This window comes from Tasmannia lanceolata, unplaced genomic scaffold (assembly GCF_043159265.1).
Source record: "Tasmannia lanceolata isolate RefF3 unplaced genomic scaffold, GAP_Taslan_0.1 ptg000016l, whole genome shotgun sequence".
Taxonomy (NCBI): Eukaryota; Viridiplantae; Streptophyta; class Magnoliopsida; order Canellales; family Winteraceae; genus Tasmannia; species Tasmannia lanceolata.
In genome coordinates this window covers 2,084,376-2,107,973 of record NW_027518693.1, presented here as the reverse complement: position 1 = coordinate 2,107,973, position 23,598 = coordinate 2,084,376, and the positions used below count along the sequence as shown (strand labels likewise).

Below are 23,598 nucleotides of genomic sequence, written 5' to 3'. Positions count from 1 at the left end.
ATTTGCAAGGGTGGTGAACCGGTCTCTATATTTAATTAAAAAGAAATGTATGCCTCAATTCTCATTCTATCAGCAAGAGCCCATTGACCAATGGTTGGGATCATTCAATGGTTAGTACAAATAACGTGGTATTAATTTTCCTCTACTAGGGCTATTCACTACGAGGATCTCATTGGATCCTCTACAAATAACGAGGATCTCATTTTAGTACAATGCAAGGTGGCACGAACCTTTTGTTTATTTCAAGATCCAACCAAGTTTCACGATGAGAGAATTCTTTTTTTACTTATCCCTCCTAGCAAAATTGATGGCAAAATCTAGCTCTTCAAGCCAAACTACATCTAATTCCCACTGGAAACCAACCTACATCTAATTCTTTTGTACTTGTGGATCCTAACCAAGATGAATGGGTGCAGTGAATTGTTCACGCGCTGAATGGGATCGTACCAGAATAACATGTGGGTAGGACTAAAGGTAAGTCTATTCGTCCAAGACTGGACCCTTTATATGTCCTTCGACCTGAGGAGTCATATTGGTTTGTGAGCCCGCACCATGGTATTGGTATGCCTTATAGTGGCTATGGGTTTAGGGTCACATTCATCGGAGGGGCAGCCTTGATGAGACATGGCAATGTGAGTGGAAGGCTGCACTCAATTTTGTTTCAAGAACAATCTGAATTGAAGGCTAGGATGCCGGAGAATTTAAAGGACTGAGTTAGAGAGTGGGTGAAATACGTCCACGTAGATCCTATTGTTAAATACGAAAATATTTTGCGTTTGAAAGTAATTAATGGGTACAATCTTTATAATTGATCCTCTTACTAATTTTGTATTAGGAGATGCAAAACGTGTATTGATTACACCATTAATTTAGTATGTATACCTTATGGGTATGAATGTAATTTACCACATGTATATGTAATCAGTGCAAAACCATGATCCCAATCACCTTTACACTCAATACAATCTGGCAGCCCATGAGTGGGCCAAATTTTACCTGCCCTAGGTGGATTACCTGGCTACCCCTGAGGCTGGTGTCAACTTCTGGGTGAGCCCTTTCGTGGGCCACGTGTCAACAGCTAATTGGGGGTGACTTTTTATACCCCATCAATTACTATACTCGACTTGTAGATACAAAATGTTCTTCCCTCTGGCATGATCTGGGTCAATATTGTATATAAACACAAGTATAACAAGGGAAGAGACTCTATGAGGAAATACTCCCAAATAGTTGAGCGAAGCCCAGTTCCACAATTATTTTTCTTCCATCAATCCCTACATTAAAAAAATGGAAACTATGTTGACTTTGCATAAATAAACAAATTGAGGCGCCCTTGAAGCATATTTTCGCAAGGGGACCCTTCATTCTATCATTCCTCTCAATTAATAAACTAAGATTTCACTAATAGAGAGGGGATTTTGTTTTTTCTTATCTTAATAATTCAAATGACGAAAATCAATTAAAAAAAAATCGAATTTTATTTTTTTGGTAGGTGTATATTCCCCCCACCCACCTCCTTGGAGGTTATCCATACTAGGTTGATTACCTGGCTACTCCTGAGGCTGGTGTCAACTTCTGGGTGGGCCCTTTCGTGGGCCACATGTCGACAGCTAATTGGGGGTGACTTTTTATACCCCATCAATCACTATACTCTACTTGTAGACATATAATGTTCTTCCCTCTGGCATGATCTGGGTCAATATTGTATATAAACACAGGTATAACCCAGGAAGAGACTCTCTGAGGAAATACTCCCAAATAGCTGAGCGAAGCCCAGTTCCACGATTATTTTTCTTCCATTAATCCCTACATTAAAAAAGTGGAAACTGTGTTGACTTTGCATAAATGAAAAAATAGAGGCGCCCTTGAAACTTATTTTCGCAAGGGCACCCTTCATTCTATCATTCCTCTCAATTAATAAACTAAGATTTCACTTATAAAGAGGGGATTTTGTTTTTTCTTATCTTAATAATTCAAAGGATCAAAATCAATTAAAAACCAAAAAAGATTCGAATTTAATTTTTTGGTAGGTGTATATTCCCCCCCCACCCACCTCCTTGGAGGTTATCCATACTAGGTGGATTACCTGGCTACCCCTGAGGCTAGTGTCAACTTCTGGGTGGACCATTTCGTGGGCCACGTGTCGACAGCTAATTGGGGGTGACTTTTTATACCCCATCAATTACTATACTCTACTTGTAGATATAAAATGTTCTTCCCTCTAGCATGATCTGGGTCAATATTGTTTATAAACACAGGTATAACCCAGGAAGAGACTCTCTGAGGAAATACTCCCAAATAGCTGAGCAAAGCCCAATTCCACGATTATTTTTCTTCCATCAATCCCAACATTAAAAAAGTGGAAATTGTGTTGACTTAGCATAAATGAACAAATAGAGGCGCCCTTGAAGCTTATTTTCGCAAGAGCGCCCTTCATTATATCGTTCATCTCAATTAATAAACTAAGATTTCACTAATAGAGAGGGGATTTTTTTTCTCTTATCTTAATAATTCAAAGGATCAAAATCAATTGAAAACAAAAAAAGATTCGAATTTTATTTTTTTGGTAGGTGTGTATTCCACCCACCCACCTCCTTGGAGGTTATCCATACTAGGTGGATTACCTGGCTACCCCTGAGGCTGGTGTCAACTTCTGGGTGAGCCCTTTCGTGGGCCACGTGTAGAGAGCTAATTGGGGGTGACTTTTTATACCCCATCAATTACTATACTCTACATGTAGATATAAAATGTCCTTCCCTCTGGCATGATCTGGGTCAATATTGTATATAAACACAGGTATAACCCAGGAAGAGACTCTCTGAGGAAATACTCCTAAATAGCTGAGCGAAGCCCAGTTCCACGATTATTTTTCTTCCATCAATCCCTACATTTTTGGAGTATATTGTATTCAATAATAAACAAAGATCTCTTGAAGTGGCAAGAGGGAGGTTTATTATATTATATTCAATAATAGCGGAATGATAGAATGAAGGGCGCCCTTGCAAAAATCAGCTTCAAGGACGCCGCTACTGGTTCATTTACACAAAGTACAGCGCCTAAAAAAGTGGAAATTGTGTTGACTTTTGCATAAATGAACCAATAGGGGCGCTATTGAAGCTGATTTTTGCAAGGGCACGCTTCATTCTATCATTCCTCTCAAAAATAAACTAAGATTTCATTGATAGAGAGGGGATTTTGTTTGTTTCTATTTTAATAATTCAAAGGATCAAAATCAATTACAACCAAAAAAGATTCGAAATTTCTTTACCGAAATATAGGTTCCCGTCTTCTTAAAAGCCCTATTTATTTAATTATTTTTTTAGCAGGTGTTTTGCTTGTTGCAGGTGGTTTTATCGAAACAAAGAGTGATTAGTAAAGTAGGGAGTGTCATTATCAAAACAGCGAGCCACCTGCATCCGCCCATGCACCCTCCTCTTAACCCATTGATTGACTGTGTAGAAAAAAGTATGGGTGCAACTTGGGTCGGGCTCAAACCTAACCCAACGGGTTCAATCTGATTTTGGCTCAGGTTGGGAAAAGCCAACCCGATTTAATTTCAGTTTGGGTTAGAGTTGAGGCCTTAGCAACCCAACCTGACTCAAACCCGACCTCCATCCTCTATTTTTAACATGATTTTCTTAGGATTATGTTTTTTTATTTTGTATTAATCTGTTTGGCCCTACATGAACCCGAACCCAACCCGATTCGATTTGAGGAAATGCTATCTCAGGTTGGGTTAGGGTTGGCCTCAACCCAGGGGCGGGAGGCACATATAGCATGAGGGGTGGGTTGGGTCGGGTTAGGGTTGAGGAAATGCTATCTCGGGTTGGGTTAGGGTTGGCCTCAACCCGACCCGAGTTGCAGCCCTAGAAAAAGGAAGTGAAAGCATCAGTTTCTCCAAAGTGTCCCTGGAAGCAGTAAAAATAAATTAAAATAAAACATGTCCAGTTCTATAGTTTTCACACCCATGACAACTAATTAGAGGCTACACCCGTCTCCAACGCTAAAAATTTTATCAAACAAGTATGACTGAATTGCTTCAGACCCACTGCACTGCTAGGCTCCACTTTTTTTCTGAGTGTATTCTTCCTCTAGTCAGCATGGAAGCTCAATTTTGCCCCTGCATAATAAAATTGTTACAAGAGCTCATGTACGCACAGGAATTGGGAATATATAGGACAATCAGCATGCAAGAAACTAGAACAATCATATCCACTGAAAACCCAGAAAAACACAGATTCACAGGTAGAATGGAGAATGACCAAGGGTCCTTTTGGATGTAACTTAACAGAAGGAAAATACATTCCTATTAATTTTCGTTTCCTCTTGATTTGAGAGGAAAATTCAAACAGTGAAACAATACCAGGAAAAGGAAAATATATCCTTTCTTTGATTTTCCCATAAAAATCCAATTTTCGGTGCAACCAAAACGACCCTAAATGGTTGTTGTTGGGGGGTAATCTTCATCATGTGGTTTTATATAAAAGATTGACTCTAATAGGTAGTTAAACAAAACAATCTTGCAAGTGGATAGATGTGATAAGCTAAAATAGCTCAGACTACAGGGGAAGATGAGAGTAATAAGAAAGTATAGAATAAGCTATTTACGGCCCTAAGCATATTAGATCACAAAATATAAAAGTCAGAATGAAATTCCAAAGCAGAGGCAAAAATAAAAATAGTTCCACAAATTGAATTTTTCACTTCATCACATTAAAATTCTTCATCTGCTCTTGCTTGTATCACTTGTCTAACCCAAGCAGTTACATTCAAAGAATTCCCATCCACTAAATCCACAAATATTACCCCCCCAAGATCACTCTTAAAAGTAGTCTAGTAAGGAGTGATGGAAGCTATACATGACCAAAGGCCATCAAGTAAATCATCCTTGAAAGCTTTAGAAATATTTAGATGGATATGGGGCCATCAAGAAGAAAGCCCAATTTAATTCTTTTGAACAACTGAGGGGTATTATGGACAGATGACATAGTCAAACAGGTCCATGTGGGAATTTAAATCCCTTCAGCATTTTTGCGAGGCCTAACGGGGTCCACTTTGTAATCGACTATTTTTCATAGGGTTTTCGTTAAAGTTGGAGTTTATTTTAGAGTTTGGTCAAAGTTTTTAAATTGTGTAGTTTATGCCTTTTTCAGTAAGTGATAAGAGTCTTAAGTGACTTTTTTTTTTTAATGACATAGGGTATCCCAACGCCATTTTAGGGCGGGACTAATCCCTATGGATGCACGCAGAGTGCCTTTTGTATTTCAATCAATATTATTTTAGAAAGAGATAGTAGTCCTTTTTTCTTTTTCTTTTTTGAAATAATAGTAGTAGTCCTAGTTTTAAGTACGATCTTTCATTTTTTTTTTTTTAAATTGGGAGAGTTAGTAATTGGTTTAATTAGAAAGACTACTAATAAAAGTTGGTTAACAAGAAGAGTTCATTCCTAATTTTCTTGGGATTATCTCACTCTATATATTGTAGGCCTTTTGGTTATAATTGGAACATGGAATGAGAATAAAGATTTCGAAGCTTTTGCTCTATAGTGGAATGTGACTTCCATTCTTCTTAGACATGGGTGTGATACTCGTGATGTAGCCATTGGTTCGATGCCTTTGGTGCCCAAGGTGTGATGCCTTAGATCCTATGATGTAATACTTAGGAGATCTTTGGTATGATTCCCGGTCATTTTCTATTCCCGGTCATTTTTTTTGAATGGCAACCTTCTCATTTTTCTTCTCTTCCCTATTTTTATTTATTTATTTCATTTCCATAACCCTGCATCTACGACTGCCATCCCACCACCACCACCTGCTTCCCTCGGGTTGCGCCTGCCCAAGCTTTACCACGTCACCCACGACCTTCATCCATCTTTTCCCCTTCAACCTGTTATACTTCAGCACCAATCACCTATCCTAGTAAACTTGCTACCACACCCATACAACCTGTACCATGTAATTGCCCAAAAATCCCATTCCAACTCCTCGTCACACCAAGAACCCAAGCATCCATGTCGCCTTGCAGCAGTTCCGAAACAAATTCAGCTGTCAGACTCTGAACCCTCCCAGTTTTAGGATACCTTCCTGCCATCACAATCCTATTTGCAATGTACCTAATCATCAAACCCTTGACTATCAACAGACCCCAAGCACCCATGTTACCTTGCAACAGTTCCGAAACAAATTCAGCTGTCAGTCTCTGAACCCTCCCTCCCAGTTTCAGGTTACCTTCCTGTCATCACAATCCCATTTGCAATGTACCTAATCATCAAACCCTTGACCACTATACCCCTAAATCTCACCAAAACACCCTATCCCTGCCTGTTATTAAAATCCCCTCTGAAAGTTCATTCCGTGAACTGTCCTAGCACCTAAAACCAGTAGCCAATCACCCCAGCCTTAGTTATAAAATCCGTTCCGTTCCGGCCGGAATGGAGCAGGATTCCGGTTCCGGTTCGAAATCCCGAACGGAAAGACCATATTTTTCGTTCCGGCCAGAATTTCGTCGCAATCCGGAATTTTGGACAAAACAGGTGGAGTGCCCTGTGTTGTCCAGCAATCCCTCTTCTTCTTCTTTTTCATCTCTTTTTGCTTCCTTTTCATGGTTTTCTTTTTTCCTTCCTTTTTCTTCTTAGTATTTACAGTTAAAGTCATTTAAGTAAATGTCTACTTAAGATTTACATGTAAACAAGGGAATACCCCTAATTTGGATCTACTAAATATAGTTTCAACTTTCAAGACCCAAATCTAAAGGATAAAAAGTTAACTTTCTAGTTCTAGTACAAAATTCGAAAAAAATGGGTCGGATCAAAATCTTAACTTCCAAACGATGGGATATTTTTCCAATTTTAAAAATTCATAAATTCTATCATGTCCTAACATTATTAAATCCCAAAAATCCGGTAAAAAAATCTCATAATTTGCTCTCTTAAAAATTTTCATCTTGTCAGGAACTAGTCAACACATACATATCAAATGATAATGATTTTCCTTTAAGTAAATGTTGGATCTTTTACATATTTTGTTCATTTAATTGTTTCTTATATTTTTCTAACAATTTCTAGTTTTTGGATTTTTTTTCATATTTTTAACTATTAAAAAAAATGCCCTCGTTGTAGCAGAACGAAAACTTCCGTCCCGGTCGCCAAAACGAAACAGCAAATGAAACAAAATTTATAACTTAGCCCCAACCCTTAAGACTTTCAGAAACCCTTTCCAATAACTGTCTAAGCGCTTACAATTAATTATTATTGGTTGTAAATTATACCCTACGCTAATTGCTTACCCTACCGTCCATGTGCATCAATTCCCGGGCAAGAAACTCTGTAATACCCCTCCTATGTCACTCCTAAACTCGTGCAAACCCGGGGTTACATATTATTTCGTGGGAAATTTAGGAAGAAGTTTTAAAACAGCAATGTGCATTCCAAAATCATAAACAGGTCATAATAATCAGAGATTTGCTAGCGTCCATCGCAGAAGGCATTTCGCGGATGGTCTGTTGCATGTGAGAACAGCCACACAGGCTCACTTTTCAATAGATTTTGTCCTCATTCACGAGGTGGCTGCTCTGACATGCAACAGACCATCCGCGAAATGCCTTTCATGATGGACGCTAGCAAATCCCTAATAATCAAATTAGCCAAGGTTCTCGAAGAAATTTTAAAGATTGGATTTCATTCATCAAACATAAATTAAATAACCCAGGCAAGTCTCGTACAATAAGTCCAAAAGAAAAACAACTAATAGGAAATAAAATCAGATCTTAACTAAAAAATTGTCATAATAACAATCAGATGTATAAAAGTCTACATAACTATGACCCAAATGAATAGAAATAAGAAAACAATGGGTGATAATATGATTTGGAAAGGGTATTAAGGGTGAAGTATAAGTGTGACTTGGGAAAAGAAAGGTGTAAATCTGAAGGAAAGGCTTAGGGGGTTGGGAAAATGGGGTGAGGCTGCTAAATTAAATAGGAAACGATATGTAGCTGCAAGTGACATGTTGGGCTTTGGGCCTTGATCGTTTGCTGCAGGTAATGGCCAAGTGGAGAAAGAGAGAAAGTTAGAAAGAGGGAAAGAAGCGTTGATCTTAGCTAAGCCAATGGGAAATAAAAAAATCAAAAATCAAAATCAAGAAGGATAAGGTCAGAGAGATCAAGAAAAACAAACGATCAAGATTGGGAAGAGTAAGGAAGGTCAAGATGCAAAAAAGATCAAAATCAAGAAAAGATAAAGATTCAGAACATATCAAGATTGAGAAAAGGGGGAAAGAAGATATGGGGAGAGAAGATAAGAAAGAAAAAGGGAACGGTTTATAAACCCACCCGGATAGAGTGAAGAGAAAGGGGGAGATATGCATGTAGGAAGAAAAAAGGGACGGTTTATAAAACCAACTGCGAAGGGTAAATTGGAAAGGGGAGGAAAATGAATGTATGATGTAAGGAGAAAAAATGGAGAATGAGCAATAGAGGAGAGATGAAAGGGGGAGAAGAGAAGGGCGTAGGTGTATTTATATAAAGGGATCGAGCTATTTAAGTGGTGGGACCCTATATTGACCAATAGGTTAAAAGAAAAGCATTAAAAAGACCTTTAGTGGGTCCGTCTAACTAATATAAAATAAGTTATAAGTGGGACAAGTCCAAAAGGTTATAAAAGATGGGTTTGAAGGGATAAGTGGGCCATGGAAAGGGGGTAAGGTGGGTCATATGCTGGTGTGGACATTGTCCACATTTAGGCCAAATAAAAATGTTAATAAATCATACAAATCTACAAAGAAAATAACACATGTCAAACAGTCCCATAGAAAAAAAAAACCAATAACTAAGATGATATTTGTATCAGATCAATTCCCCGATGTGGGAAGAACTCGTATCCGCCGAGTAAAAATCTGTCTTAGGTTGAAACATATCCTCGCGAAGCCGTCGTAGGTGCACCGCATCCCACCACGAACACTCAATCAGAAAATGTCATCGCCTAGGAACAAGGTATCTCCAATGAAATCCATGACGTATCTCTGTCGACCAAATGTCAATATCTTAAGGCTCCATAAGGTATTAATCTCTGGTAACTCTCACGCGTGCTAATGGTGAACAGCTCCAATCCTGAACAATCATATCAAAAGAACGTGGTCACTAGAACCCCCATGTTGTAGAAGTGATCTCCTCGAAGCTGATGAATGACCATTTCGTTCCTCTCAATACCTAGTCACAATTTATCGAACATCTCTTAATGTACCCACCTCGATGTAGTGGATGAAAGCATCGACACCGGGTTTTTTAGGACAAAGCATACAGTACGGTCTAAGAGGTGGGGAAAGGGGTGGCCGTGAATGGTTTCATGGGTAATGAAACTATAGTACATAAACTCTGTTATGGGCAAAATTAGGTTCCATTGATGGTGTTCCTCGCCACCTAAGCATTTCAACAAATGCCATTAGCTCTGACAGATCATTTCTGTCAGTACATCTCCTCGAAAATAATATGTACTGTCAAATTAAAATATAACCCCTATTTTGCTGCATAAAATTCTCTAGAAATGAGACACGTAAGAGAACCAATCTATATACATCACTATAAAACAAGACACATCGAGAAGCTACCAATAAAAACAATGATGGCTTCAATCTCCTAGCGATCCTGACTGGGGGAATACATGACGGTTTTGGGAGTTCGACTTTTAATGAGCTGAGTTACCCAGCACTGGGTCACACAAAATGTCCTCACATGATCCCCGACAAGAACAGTTTCATCGGGCTCATCCTCACAAGATTGTTGATTCGTCTCCTCATGAGGAGCACTTTCATCATGACTATGTCCTTTCGGGGCAGGTTCTATCTTCGTCACTTGTCCGAGGATTAAATGCCCAATGCGGACAATCAATTAACATGCAACCCGCATGCGACATACATGGGTCAGCACATAGTAGATTCACTTCATGCAGAAGTGTGTAACCTATCTAAACATGCAACAAAGCTTCTACCATGATTAGCTGGCATTGGTTTTTCTTCTTTTTTTCCATTTTTGTTGTTGTACTTCTTGCACTTAAAAATATTAGTTGTACTATATATAGTGGACCTACTTATTTTGCGAACATTGAGGTTTCTATTATATGTGTGCCCCATATTAGACGCCTAGATAGCCACATGTGGGCTCCACATGATGGTTGAGGTTAAGTAGGTAACATTTCTGTTTATTTTCTATCCATCTAAACGCATCATTTCTATTTTTTGTTTATTTCTATCCAATTAAATGCATCATTTCTATTTTCTGTTTATTTTCTCTATTCTGTGACAACTGAATACCCATCTCACAGGTTTCCCTTCCCATTTCCTTTCCATTTTCCATGTCATTTCCATTTCCTTTCCCAGTTAAGTGAAGCAAGTGAACGGACGCTAGAGTGCTTTATCAATAATTCCAAAGTCCAAGATCCAAATCTCAAGGCTCCACTTCCTTTTGATCTACAACCCTCTTTCCAATTGATGAAATGATGGATCTGCTTATCTTCGTCCTTCCCTTTCCAAAAGGTATAGAGGGCGAGCCTTGGCGCAACGGTAAGGTTGCTCCATTGTGACCTGGTGGTCACTCTTTCGAGTCATTGAAACAGCCTCTCTGCAAAGCAGGGGTAACATCTAGCCCTCCCCAGACCACGCAATGGCGGGAGCCTCGTGCACTGGGCCGCCCTTTTTATTATAATATAAGGTATAATAATATATACATTCCTTCAATAGAGTAGACTGTTATACCAAGCATTTAATATCTATTTTTTTAATGGCGGAGCATTTAATATTAATAAAGAAATTTACATTTATAAGGCATTCAATAGCTACAAGGGAAATTACATTTATGATTTATAAGATTTGTACATGGATTCTTCTGAATGGGCGAAGTGCCCATGTAGAACATGTGCTGGATTCCAATAGTTCAGTATTCACTACGACACGTCTAGATAGTTTTTATATGTTTTATTTCTAAATACTAGAACCACAAATTTATAAGCGCATATCCTGTGTTTTATGACTTTATCCATCATAATAGTAAGTTTTATCTCAACCTCGAGGTCACAGGTTCGATCCCAGCTTACCTACCAGAAAAAGTCTTTTTACAAGGAAATAAACACTCTATTTAACCTATTAAAACTCCCAATCTATTACTTGTTAAAGCCATATTATTATGTAAAAGAGAACTAAATAAAATATAAGGATGGATCCACATATCCTTTTTTTAGGCTTACCAAATCCAACATTTAGTTCTTGGGTCGGATTCCGACACCGGTACCCGCCATCCATGAAACATAGTTTATATGATATTTAATTGCTATAAAAAAACTTCCATTATAAAGTATTTACTAACAAAAGGGAAGTTTAAATATGTAAGGTTTTAAATAACCTTGTAGAATACCCAAGTTTCCCAAATATACACAATCCCCCCGAAGAAAAAAACCAAGAAGAAAGTAATAATTCTTCGAACTTGCCAAAGTGCTATACAAGAGCTTACCAACTTCCTTCTATTCCTTCGACGATCCTTAATAATATACCCATTCAAAGCAAATTAGAAGGATTTTCTTTTACAAAATATCTAATTTCTTGAAATGGACTTGCAAGGAGTTATAGAAAGTGTTGTACTAACATGAGATGCTAAGTACCTCATGCGAGGAAATCCTCGTGCTTGATCATCAAGATTCAGCGCTATCTCACAAAGATCATTGATCCAATTCTCGAACCCCACAGATGGAATAAGAGAAGATCAGCTATAATGACTCGTCCCCACCAATGGTGAGGAAAATTAAAAATTTTAATGTAAATCTGGGCCGCAGATCCTGATCGAAGATTAACCGGTTTAGATCTTCGATTTGAGCCTTCCGGACCGTTGAATCGATTACCCGATCCCTCGGACCGTCGAATCGATTACTAGATCCCTCAGATCGTACATCAAGCTTGAATTGATGACGTATCATGTCATTTGAATATCAATCCCCCTTGAACTTCAAGGGATCAAGAAATTTCGGGAAATAGACAGCTCATAGTATATTCGTTTGACTTTATTTTGGGATTGATTTTATTTATAGCTTGATTTTAGGGTATCAAATATTGTTCATTTGACTTGATTTTGGGCTTATTGGATAGGTTTTGCGCTTATCTATAAAAAAGGCCCAAGATTACTCAATTTGGATGCGATTTGGGGAAGTTATGAGCCTTTTTTGTTAGAGTGGGGCCTTATGACGGAATTTGTCATATTAAGCTACATAATGTTTAAAAAAAAAATCACATATTAGTTTCATTTTTTTAATTGCTTTATTTATTTGAATATCGATCCCCTTTGAACTTCAAGGGATCAAGAAATTTCGGGAAATAGACAGCTCATAGTATATTCGTTTGACTTGATTTTGGGCTTGATTTTATTTATATCTTGATTTTAGGGTATCAAATATTGTTCATTTGACTTGATTTTGAGCTCATTAGATAGGTTTTGCGCTCGTTTATCTATAAAATGGGCCCAAGATTACTCAATTTGGATGCGATTTTAGGAAGTTATGGGCCTTTTTTGTTATAGTGGGGCCTTATGACGGAATTTGTCATATTGAGCCACGTAAGTTTTAAAAAAATCACATATTAGTTCCATTTTTTTAATTGCTTTATTTAATAGGGATAGAATTAAAGAGACTTGAATAAAAATGGACACTTACCATTCCTTTTAGGATTAAAATATGAATCATACATTAAATAAAAGAAAAAATAAAATTTGAACACAATCACTTCTTCCGATTCACGCACGCACTGTGCACACGCGAAACTGAGAGAGGCCGAGAATGCGAGAATCAGAGAATGAGAGAAGAAAGAAAAATAGAAGAAAATAAGAAGAAAAAAGAAGAAAAAAAGAGAAGCTAGGGTTTGTGCATCAATTCATTTCCTCTATCAAGTCAGTGCCCAAATTTGATTTTTCTTAATATTTTTCATGAAAATTTCAACATGTTCCCATGTTCTTGGTTAAATAATTAGGGTTTTATAAATTTCTTAAAGAAATATTGTTTTCTTTTGATCAAGAAAAGGGTTTTGAGATTTCTTTTCTACGGTTTTGATGTAAAAACCATATTATAAGTGTTACAGAGTTGTTTTTAGGCAAACTATGTCATGTGTCTGGTTTAGATGTACTTTTGTCAATATTTTCATTAAAAATCAGCACCTAAAGGTTTTTATTTTTTCGAAATATCAATAGCTCATTATCACATAAATTATGCAACATGTTTTTCATGAAGGAATATGGTGTTATGTATATTAATTATAGTTTTAATGTGTTTTTTAAACAAAATCAGCACAAAAAGTGTGTTTTGTGGGCTATTTTGAGGACTTTAATTGCACATGTCATATAATGTGAGCAAGTCATTTTTCATAAGTTATACTATATAATTAAGGCGTGAGTGAATATTTAACGTGCTAATTTCTTGAGAAATCCACAATATTAAATGATATTGAGCGCTGTTTTGAGAGAATTAACTCATGTACGTAGTATGTAATATATGCATGCGATACTAAGTGGAAAATAGATAATGTATAAGCTATATAGACGTGCTTTTACAGCTATTTTTAATCAAAATCAGCATCGATAAAGGGCTAAAAATCGTTTTAAATTTGTCTTTAAAAGGAAGGAGATTCGCGATAATGGAATTATATGCTACATAAATTGTTTTGTGTAAAAATCAATCTTCATAAGTGAAGTTTTATTCTCATTTAGAGTCTTTGAAAAACTTAAACGAAAGTGATTATATTTCTATGCTTTGATGGGTTTATAATAAAAGTATATATAATAAATACAATATAACTATGAAAGGAGAATTCTGGGGGGAAAGGATTTATTAGAGTTTTACACGGTAGTAGCTTAATATAACGTATAGCACGAGAGAATAGATAGGTTGAAAAGAACAAATTTAGTCAAAGAGGAATTTAAAGCACTTGGCTAAATTAATTGATACCCCTGACATGTAATAAATTACATGTTTAAATACTGAGTGACACAGAACTTCATACTCCATCCCTCTAAGCTTTAAAAATTCCAGGCCAGTGATAGTTGACTCATTTTATAAAGGCATTTTAATAGTTTGATATTATAATTTTGCAACATGCAATCATGCATGCCTTTCGTCGTTCATGTTTTAAAGTTGCAAAAAATAAAATTTGAAAAGAAAATTATTTGATATATATATATATATATATATATATATATATATATATATATATTTAGAGTATATATATAGTAAACTTCCGCATGCGACGGTGTATGATGCAATAAAAATAATAATACAACATTCTATATACATATGAAGCTTTGTCTTTGAGATAGTACATAAGATTAGATTTTTGTGAATCATGTTTTGTCTCTTTTACTTTTCATCTATACATATTGGTTGTTGTTCGTTACATTCATGCCATGATCCTATGATATCATTTTCATATTCCTATGTTTTTTTTATATCATATATGTTCTCTTAGCGTTTCGCATATTCTTCGTCATCCTTAGTTACCTATCTGTTTTGTATATGGAACTTTATTAGAATACAATCTTATTGAAATGCTATTTATTTTGTGAGTTTACTATGTGATCTGGCTCAGTATATACGGATCCAGTTACTACCCACAAGTTTTGTAGGTACAAGTGATGATATGATGTCAAGAACACAAATAAGGGAGCTAAAGGGATCGAGGAAAGATTGATTGGCCATGTGGCCTTGTCGAGCAAAATACCTTTATTTGTGAGTTGTATTGGGTTTATTTTTTAATTTGCTTGTTTCCCTTTTGGAGTAGCAATTCAGATTTTGGAATTTTGGAAAAAAAAATGTCTAAAAATCGGCCCCAAATCCAGGTCGTCACTTCTCATAACTTTGCTAGATAAACCACCTCACATGTCGATCCAGGCATCCCCAGTGCACATAAGTTATTTACGTGGTTCTTATAACACAACTAAATCATGTGCCCGACCGGCACACGAATTTATTGTATTGTTTCCTCTGTGCTCATTGCCTGGTTTTTACACATCATGTAACGACCTTGATTTGGGGCAAAATTTTAGACAAATTTTTTTCTTTTTTTTTCAAAATCTCAAAATCTGAATCCCTGCACCAAAAGAGAAACAACCGGACTCAAACAGAAACCCAATACAACTCACGAAGTAAAGGCACTTCGCCTGACAAGGCCACACGACTAAACACGCTTTCATCGATCTCTTTAGCTCCCTTATTTATGTTCATGTCATCATGTCATCACATGTACCTACAAAACCTGTGGGTGATAACTGAATCAGTATAAATTGAGCAAGATTACATAGTAGACTTACAAAATAAATATTATTTCAATAAAGATTGTATTATAATAAAGTTTCATAAATAAAACAGATAGGTAAACAAGGATGATGGAGAATATGAGAAACGCTAAGAGATCATAAATGAAATCAAAAAGACATAAATATATGAAAGGAAAAGATATCATAAAATTATGGCAAGAATGTATCGAATAACAACCAACATGCATGGATGAAAGGTAAAATAGATAGCATAATCCACAAAAATCTTGTATGTACCGTCTCAAATACAACAGCTTCATATGTATATACAGTGTCGTATTATTATTTTTATTACATCACACTGTCGCATTCGGAATTTTTACTATATATGTACTATGTATTATATATAGGCCATAGTATTACCAAAGTAATACCGAAGGACATCAGTATATACTATATACATGCGGCCTAAAACAAAAAACAATCAAATAATTTTCTTTTCAAACTTTATTTTTTTGCAACTCTAAAACATGAACGACAAAAGGCATGCATGTTGCAAAATTATAATATCATGCCATTAAAATGTCTTTATAAAATGAGTCAACTATCACTTGCCTGCAATTTTTTTAGCGTAGAGAGATGAAGTAATAAGCTCTATGTATCACTCAGAATTTAAACCTATAATTTATTACATGTCAAGGGTTTCAATTAATTTAGCCAAGTGCTTTAAATTCCTCTTTAACTAAATTCGTTCTTTTTCAACCTATCCGTTCTCTCTTGCTATACGTTATCATAAGTTACTTCAGTGTAAAACTCAAAGTAAATTTGTTTCCCCTAGAATTCACCTTTCGTAGTTATATCGTATTTTTTTTTTTTTTTTTTATTATAAATCCATCAAAGCATAGAAATATAATCACTTTCGTATAAGTTTTCCAAAGACTCTAGATGAGAATAAAGCTTCACTCATGAAAATCGATTTTTACACAAAATAATTTATTTAGCATATAGTTTCATTACCACGAATCTCCTTCTTTTTAAAGACAAATTTAAAATGATTTTCAACCCTTTATCGATGCTGATTTTGATTAAAACAGTCTTCAAAACACGTACATATAGCCTATACATAATCTATTTTCCACACAGTATCACATGTATATATAACATTCTACGTACATGAGAGAATCCTCTCAACACAGCCCTCAATATCATTTAATATTGAGAAATCAGCATATTAAATATTTACTGGTACATTAATTACATAGTCTAACTTATGGAAAATGACTTCCTCACACTGTGCGACATGTGCAATTAAAGTCCTTCACAAAATAGCCCATAAAACACACTGTTTTGTGCTGATTTTGTTGAAAAAACGGACTAAAACTATAAACATACATACATCATATTTCTTCGAAAAAAAACATGTTACATATTTATATAATGAGCTATTGATATTTCAAAAAAATTACCACTTTTAGATGCTCATTTTTAACAAAAACATTGACAAAACTCCATCCAAACCACACGCATGGCATAGTTTGCCCAAAAGCAACTCTCTAACACTAAAGATTTTTACATCAAAACCGTAAAAAAAAAAATCAAAAGTCGTTTCTTGATCGAAAGAAAACAATCTTTCTTTAAGAAATTCATAAAACTCTAATTAATTAACCAAGAATGAGAGAACATATTGAACTTTTCATGAAAAATACAAAGAAAAATCAAATTTGGGCACTTGAAAGAGTAAATGAATCGATGTACAAACTCCAGTTTCTCTCTTTCCCTTCTTTGCTTTTTCTTCATTTCTTCTCTTTTTCTTTTCTTTCTCTTCTCATTCTCGGTCTCTCTCTCGGTTTCGCGTGCACACAGTATGTGTGTGAGTGGGGAGAAGCGATTGTGTTCAGATTTCCTTTTTTCTTTGATTTAATGTATGATTCCTATTTTAATCCTAAAAGAAATAGTAGGTGTCCCTTTTTATTTAGGTCTCTTTAATTCTATCCCTATTAAATAAAGCAATTACAAAAAAAAATCAATTACAAAAAAAAATTAATATGTGATTTTTTTTTTAAAACATTAGGTGGCCGAATAGGACAAATCCCGCCATAAGGCCCCACCTTAACAGAAAAAGGCCCATAACTTAGCCAAATCGCGTCCAAATTGAATAATCTTGGGCCCATTGGATAGATAATCGAAAAACCCATCCAATAAGTCTAAAATCAAGTCAAATGGGCAAGATTTAATGCCCTAAAATCAAGCTATAAATAAAATGACGGGAATACATTATGAGCCGTCTATTTCCTGAAATTTTTTGATCTGTTGAAGTTCAAGGAGGATAGATACTCAAATGACGTGATATGTCTTCCATTCAAACTTGATCGACGGTCCGAGGGAACTGATAATCGATCCAACGGTCCAAAAGGCTCCAATCAAAGATCTAACCCGTTGATCTTCAATCGGGGATCTGCGGCCAAGATTTACATTAAAACTATTAATTTTCCTCACCATTGGTAGGGCCAGGTCATTACATCAACAAATGTTCAACCGTTGAATCCAAGATGGCCAGATCAAATAATTTACCTTTTTCCATGTTCACACCCCACCACCAAACTCATGACCGGGTACACCCTAGGTCAGACACTACTTCAAACCATCTGTAACGTTACAGTGAGGATTACAAACAAACTTGTTACACAACGTTGCCACAAAAGTTAGGATCTCTCACAAATTGCATGGGAGGTTGGATAGAACATCCCACTAGAAAAAAATTTGTATGGGGCCACTCTCTAATGACAAATGCTGCTTAGGGTCTCTCCAACCACCCACTACAGGTCTATCATGTGCTCAAAGTTGTGCCAATTGCATAATCTTACCATTTGATTAATGGATTTTGCCCAATTAAAGCCACTTTTCTGAACGGTCAATTTGACCATTTGGAAACTAGGATCCATGGCCCATCCACAGTTGTGCACACATCATGATCAGTTCCAATCATCGTACACGCATGTTTTATTGAGAAAAGGTAACTTTTATTAGATTACTAAGGTAAATACAGGTGAGTGATGAAGTGAGCAACAAGTTGTCATCCGACTTCGTTACAAAAAATGTACTGCCTAACCTGGTTCCCCATGAGGCATTCTAAGCGCTACCCAAATTCATAATTATGATTTCTATCTCCCATTTTTCCACCCCCTTAGCGAGCTTATCCGCTTTCTCGTTAGCTGATCTGAGTATGTGAGTGAACTGAGGGCGAATATCCATACAACAATTTCATACCTTCGGAATTTTGTTCGCAAATTTCCACGGGCCAAGAGCCGGGCTCCTTTGTCCATGTTATGACTTTTGATGAGTCACCTTCCACTTCAAAAGGATTGGACAGATTCGCCTTGAACCAATTTAAACCCCATAGCAGGGATTTACCCACCTCCTCATTTGATTTACATGTTGATCGAACCATAATAACGTCCTACGGTCTAAATCACGGATTAGCCCACCTATCCCTACGGGACCGGGTTTTCCTCTTGCCCTACGCCCCTACCATCAAAATTATGTTTCAAACAATCGGTAGGTAGGGTTTTTCATAGGAAGAAGCGTAGTTTTTAATTTCCCTTTCACAAATGATTGCGCACAATGATACAATATCTCCGCCATCGAGTATAGGGTTGCCACGTGCACTGATTTAGCCCAATCTACCAAGTCTACCTTGATTTATGTCGTTATTCTGTCGAAGCTTTTGACTTTTCTGTCGAATATTCTGTGATTCCTCTCTTGCCATATATGCCATGTAATAGCATCGGGAATAAGGTTCCATAATGCATGGCGTAACTTTCCAAAGGGGCTTCGACTCAATGTAATATCGTATTTTTTATGGATCGGTGGAAAACCCATGCAAATCCAAAGCTCATGATGATTTCCATCCATAAATTGAAAGATAAAGGACAGCATAGAAGGAGATGATCAATGGGTTTCTCGGCTGCTTTACATAAAACACATCAACTCAACAAAGTGATGTGGAGCCTTTTGAGCCTGCTCATGTAATAATCTGCGTATTTGCATAATTACATCGAAAAGATCTTTTGGGGAAGGCAGGTAGGCAGGGGTAACAAAGCAACATATTTAAAAGAAATAATTTAAGCGCCAATCCCTGTTCTTAATATAAAGCAAGGGGCGTCATCTCAAATGACCAAGTTTTGTCAGAGGGATAAATGGACACAAGGAATCACATTAAGGATGGGAATTCATTCCTAATGAATGGAAAGAAATCGACGGCCCCTGCATAAGGGTAATCTCATCACAGCAAAAACATAACTGAGTGCCTACGATCAAGTAACATTATATTGATAAAATCTCTATAAACTAGAATCCATCGAAATATCTCATAATGATTATTCAGAATGAAAGACATCAATCACTAATGAAAGCTTCTCAGACAATATATCACCTTCCAAAGAAGAAAAGCACTGATAGAAGCATCTAACGACATACACTGCTGTATTCTATAATTTATTATATCTTTGGAACACTGTTACATATCAATCGACGACCTAACATCGCAAAATAGGAAGACAAAAATCATACCTGGCCAGCCCCTGTTTGTCCTGAAGGAGAAAAACCTCTTTCTTCTCCTTGCATGCCACCCCGCTGCTCTTCTGGTGAGAACCTTTGCCCATTTCCAGGTCCATTATAGCTTTGGCCATAACCAGAACCCACTCCTTGCCTATAATCTCCGCTGACCGGAGGACCATAATCCCTTCGCTCTACTTGCGAGAAATCCCGGCGCTCTTGAGGAACATAATTTCCCCTGTCACCTTGGTTGTATTCCCTCTGATATGAGGGCATCGGGTCTCTCCTATCAAACTGATAGCCATCTCTTCCTCCAGGGGTATTATAGTCGCTACCACCCATTGGCATCGGATCTTTTCGTTCTCCTTGAGCATAGTCCCTTCCACCCATTGGCATCGGATCTTTTCGTTCTCCTTGAGCATAGTCCCTTCCACCCATTTGCCCATAATCTCTTCTTTCTCCTTGGCCATAATAATCCCTACCAGGTGGTGGACCATAACCCCTCCCATCACCTTGCCCACCCGGACTATAGTTTTGTTGTGGTGAATAGTTCCGTCCATCTCCTTGCATAGGGCTCTGGCGATCATAAGGTGGGTTACCCTGCTGCATCGGCATAGGGTCCCTTTGTCGATCATATGGAGGGTTCCCCTGCTGCATTGGCATAGGGTCTCTTTGCCGATCATATGGAGGGTTCCCCTGCTGCATCGGCATAGGGTCTCTTCGCCGATCATATGGCTGGTTCCCCTGTTGCATCGACATCGGCTCTCTCTGCCTGTCGTACCTCGGACGATCATAATTCCGACTCCGTTGTTCCCTCCCATACTGGACTGGAGGAGGCCTTGGAATGATAGTCCCATTGATATATTTATCACCTGACCATACAACAAAGAAAGTGTAAAAATATGGAAAGTCTAATTCAGCTTGATCGTTGTATAAGGCTTCAATAATTACAAGAATAATAAGAATGTATAAGAAGATACAAACCTCCATACTCTTTGTTAACAGGGTCAATATATGAATCAGGTAAAATAAACACAACCCCGGGCAAACCTGTTGAGAGAAAATGTAGGAAACATACTCATCAAAATCGAAAAACATATTTTATACAATACCTGCATGGGTGGAGCAGATTAATTCTGCATGAAACCTTGTCATTAACAGAAAACCTCAAACATCAAAAACTAACCTCGGAACTTCTCAGACATCTCCTCAGTCATTACAGCCTGAAATCCTACGTAAGTCGTTGTACTACAAGCATACATTCTATTCTTTGCCTCCTCAACACTGACATCAATGTTACATAAATTAGTCCCTTGTTTATTTTTAAGATGTCAAAATAAATTAGATAGAAAATTACAGCCAGGGCACAGATTCACAACACAGTTAAACAGAGAAATGTCCGTAAACAGCCTAATCATTGCTAGTGTTTGAACCCAAAATATTAGAGCAACCTGAATCTAATAGCCATACAAATGATAGGCATCCAGAGTAAAAAATTGGACAAGTTACTGAAGCCAAAATCAAAGTATCAAACTACACACGTAGTGCCCAAAATGAAGTAGGTAGTATCAAAAGTTCAAAACCATGAGCTAAATGTGCTTTTTCTCCCCATAGGGGAGAATTTAAGATGCAAATGTGCAAAGAAACAGAAATGAAGAGAACTTTGGCCAAACATCCAACATGAACAGATGCAATCACCCAAACCTAATAATCTTGTGAAAAATGGAGCTCAACTAGCATCTTCCTAAAATCAGGGCTGAATTTTCAGAATCTAGGAAGAATACATGACAAATGCAAACACCCATTAACAACAAAAAATGCCTAAATCAAAAATCAATTATCAGAATTCAACAAGAATAATCCTGAAACCAAAACTCAATTAGCAGAGAGCCAAAAAGTTATGCCCAACTAACCAGCAAAGCTTCAAACTAAAGCATATACAAGAACCTCGAAGAACAACTGTTTAATGAAATCCAGAGACATAAGTCTTAAATAAAAACTAAATTAGAAGTTTGGATGCACAAAAGCAGGGCTTAGGGGTTTTGCTGGGCATTTGGGTGCCACATCAGCAAAACCTTTTGTTTGGTTGCCAATATAGAATTGACAACCTAGGAGACTCCCAGGGATATCTCCTGGCTAATAATTGCATGTCTGATGATGTTTCACCCTTGTCCCCTCTCTAAGATATCCAAGCCAAAATCCACAAAAAAGGGTCAAATTTGGCTTGGATTTATAGGGAATGATGTCTCTCTCTTTCTCTCCTTCTCTCTCACCTCTCTCTCGCTCTCGCTCTCACTCGTCACTCTCTATTGGTAATGAGAACCCCTCTACGAGGTTGACAACCAAACACTACTTACCACTATTTCTTTGAGGTAAGTTCCAGGCAAATCCGGGGTAAGTTCCTACCACTACTCTATGAGGTTGTCTCCTCCCTGATAGCAACTTATTCAACTACTTTCCGCGTATATGCCACACAACCAACAGAAAGAAAATGAACTCTCGGATCAAACTCCCCACACAACGCCAGAATCGTAATAGACCGATCCAACAATCAGACCATCATAACCACATACAAAAGATCGAAAGACATTACCCAATCCAACAAGTAGCACAATAAAATCACAATGAATTGACTAGAAATCAGACAAAATACTATCAACATAAATGCACCACGCTGAACTGCAATCACAATTTTTTGGACAGTTGGCAATCATCAGGAAAAAAGAAAAAGAAAAAAGAAATCTACTCCGAATCATAAAAAAACAAAAAACAAAACTTATCCAGGATAAGCCAAAGGGAAATGAAATCAGAACAACTATTTTTTAATAACTGCACAAACCCATCTCGTCTTTTCTTTATAAATTTGCCTGTGAGAGATTTTTTGGGAACTGCAATAACCTTTGATATCTCTTTAAATGCTAAAAAACAAGATGGGTTAGTGAAAATATCAAAATATGGTTGTGCTAATAGCATTTCCCAAACCCAAATTGAAAAAAAAAAGATTAAAAAAACAAAAAATTAAAGAAGCAATCAATACCTCCCAACGACCTTGGCTAGGGTTTGAACGTAGGTCTCAACCATCTCTTCAGGAGTGGGCTTGGGATCTTTTGGGAATTCCATGGTGATGAGCCAGTGATTGTAGTCGCAGCCCTCGAAGAGTATAGCGTCGGGCGATATCTTCTCGTCATCATTCGATCGAGACATCGCAAAAGACAGAGAAGAAGATCGAAAGGAGGCTGAGGGAATCATGAAATGTGATGGTAAATTGGGATTAGGGTTTCTAGAATTCGTAGAAGATGGAAGAAAGTGGTGTATAGGAGAAGATGAGGATGAGATTGGAGAGAAAGGGCGATGTTTAAGGAGAGAGGACGAGAGAACGAGGCCTCGGCGAAGACGGAGGGAAGATAACGCCATGGTTGAAGAGCGGGAGAGAGTTAGGGTTTTGGGGGTGATTAGGGTTTTACGAAGAATGAATGCTGCATCATAGGTGTCTATACTTCAACTAGTAGACGGGGAGTGAAATATTTGCCCCTCTTTTTTATAGGGACAGCCCCTCTAGTGTATTTATGGCTAATAGTTTACACAAGACGGGAGTAGAGGGGAGCCTATTCTAACTCTTAAGTAAAAAAAGTGGGGAATATATCTTAGGAAATGATATCAGCACAACCATATTTTAATATTTGCACAAACCCATCCTTTCTTTTCTTTTAGGCCATGTTTGTTTTAGATTATGACAACCGATTGTGGAGTTCCCAACCCATTATTGGACTG

General features: G+C 37.1%; 1 protein-coding gene across 1 annotated transcript; it reads right to left on the bottom strand.

Moving 5' to 3' along the window:
• Positions 1 to 3,903: 3,903 nt before the first annotated feature.
• LOC143848139 (uncharacterized) lies at positions 3,904 to 23,322 on the bottom strand. Its single transcript, XM_077356979.1, has 5 exons — positions 22,865 to 23,322; positions 21,014 to 21,111; positions 20,812 to 20,877; positions 19,843 to 20,699; positions 3,904 to 4,120 (listed from the first exon to the last, which is right to left on the bottom strand). The coding sequence occupies exons 1-5, from the start codon at positions 23,239 to 23,241 to the stop codon at positions 4,109 to 4,111; spliced, it is 1,410 nt and encodes a 469-aa protein (XP_077213094.1). The 5' UTR covers positions 23,242 to 23,322; the 3' UTR covers positions 3,904 to 4,108.
• Positions 23,323 to 23,598: the final 276 nt, after the last annotated feature.

Coding starts and splice junctions, on each gene's coding strand:
- LOC143848139 (XM_077356979.1), bottom strand. CDS start 23,241: ATGGCGTTATCTTCCCTCCGTCTTCGCCGAGGCCTCGTTCTCTCGTCC. Junction 21,112..22,864: donor CTAGCCAAGGTCGTTGGGAG/GTATTGATTGCT, acceptor CATTGATGTCAG/TGTTGAGGAGGCAAAGAATA. Junction 20,700..20,811: donor TGTTAACAAAGAGTATGGAG/GTTTGTATCTTC, acceptor TTGTATGGTCAG/GTGATAAATATATCAATGGG.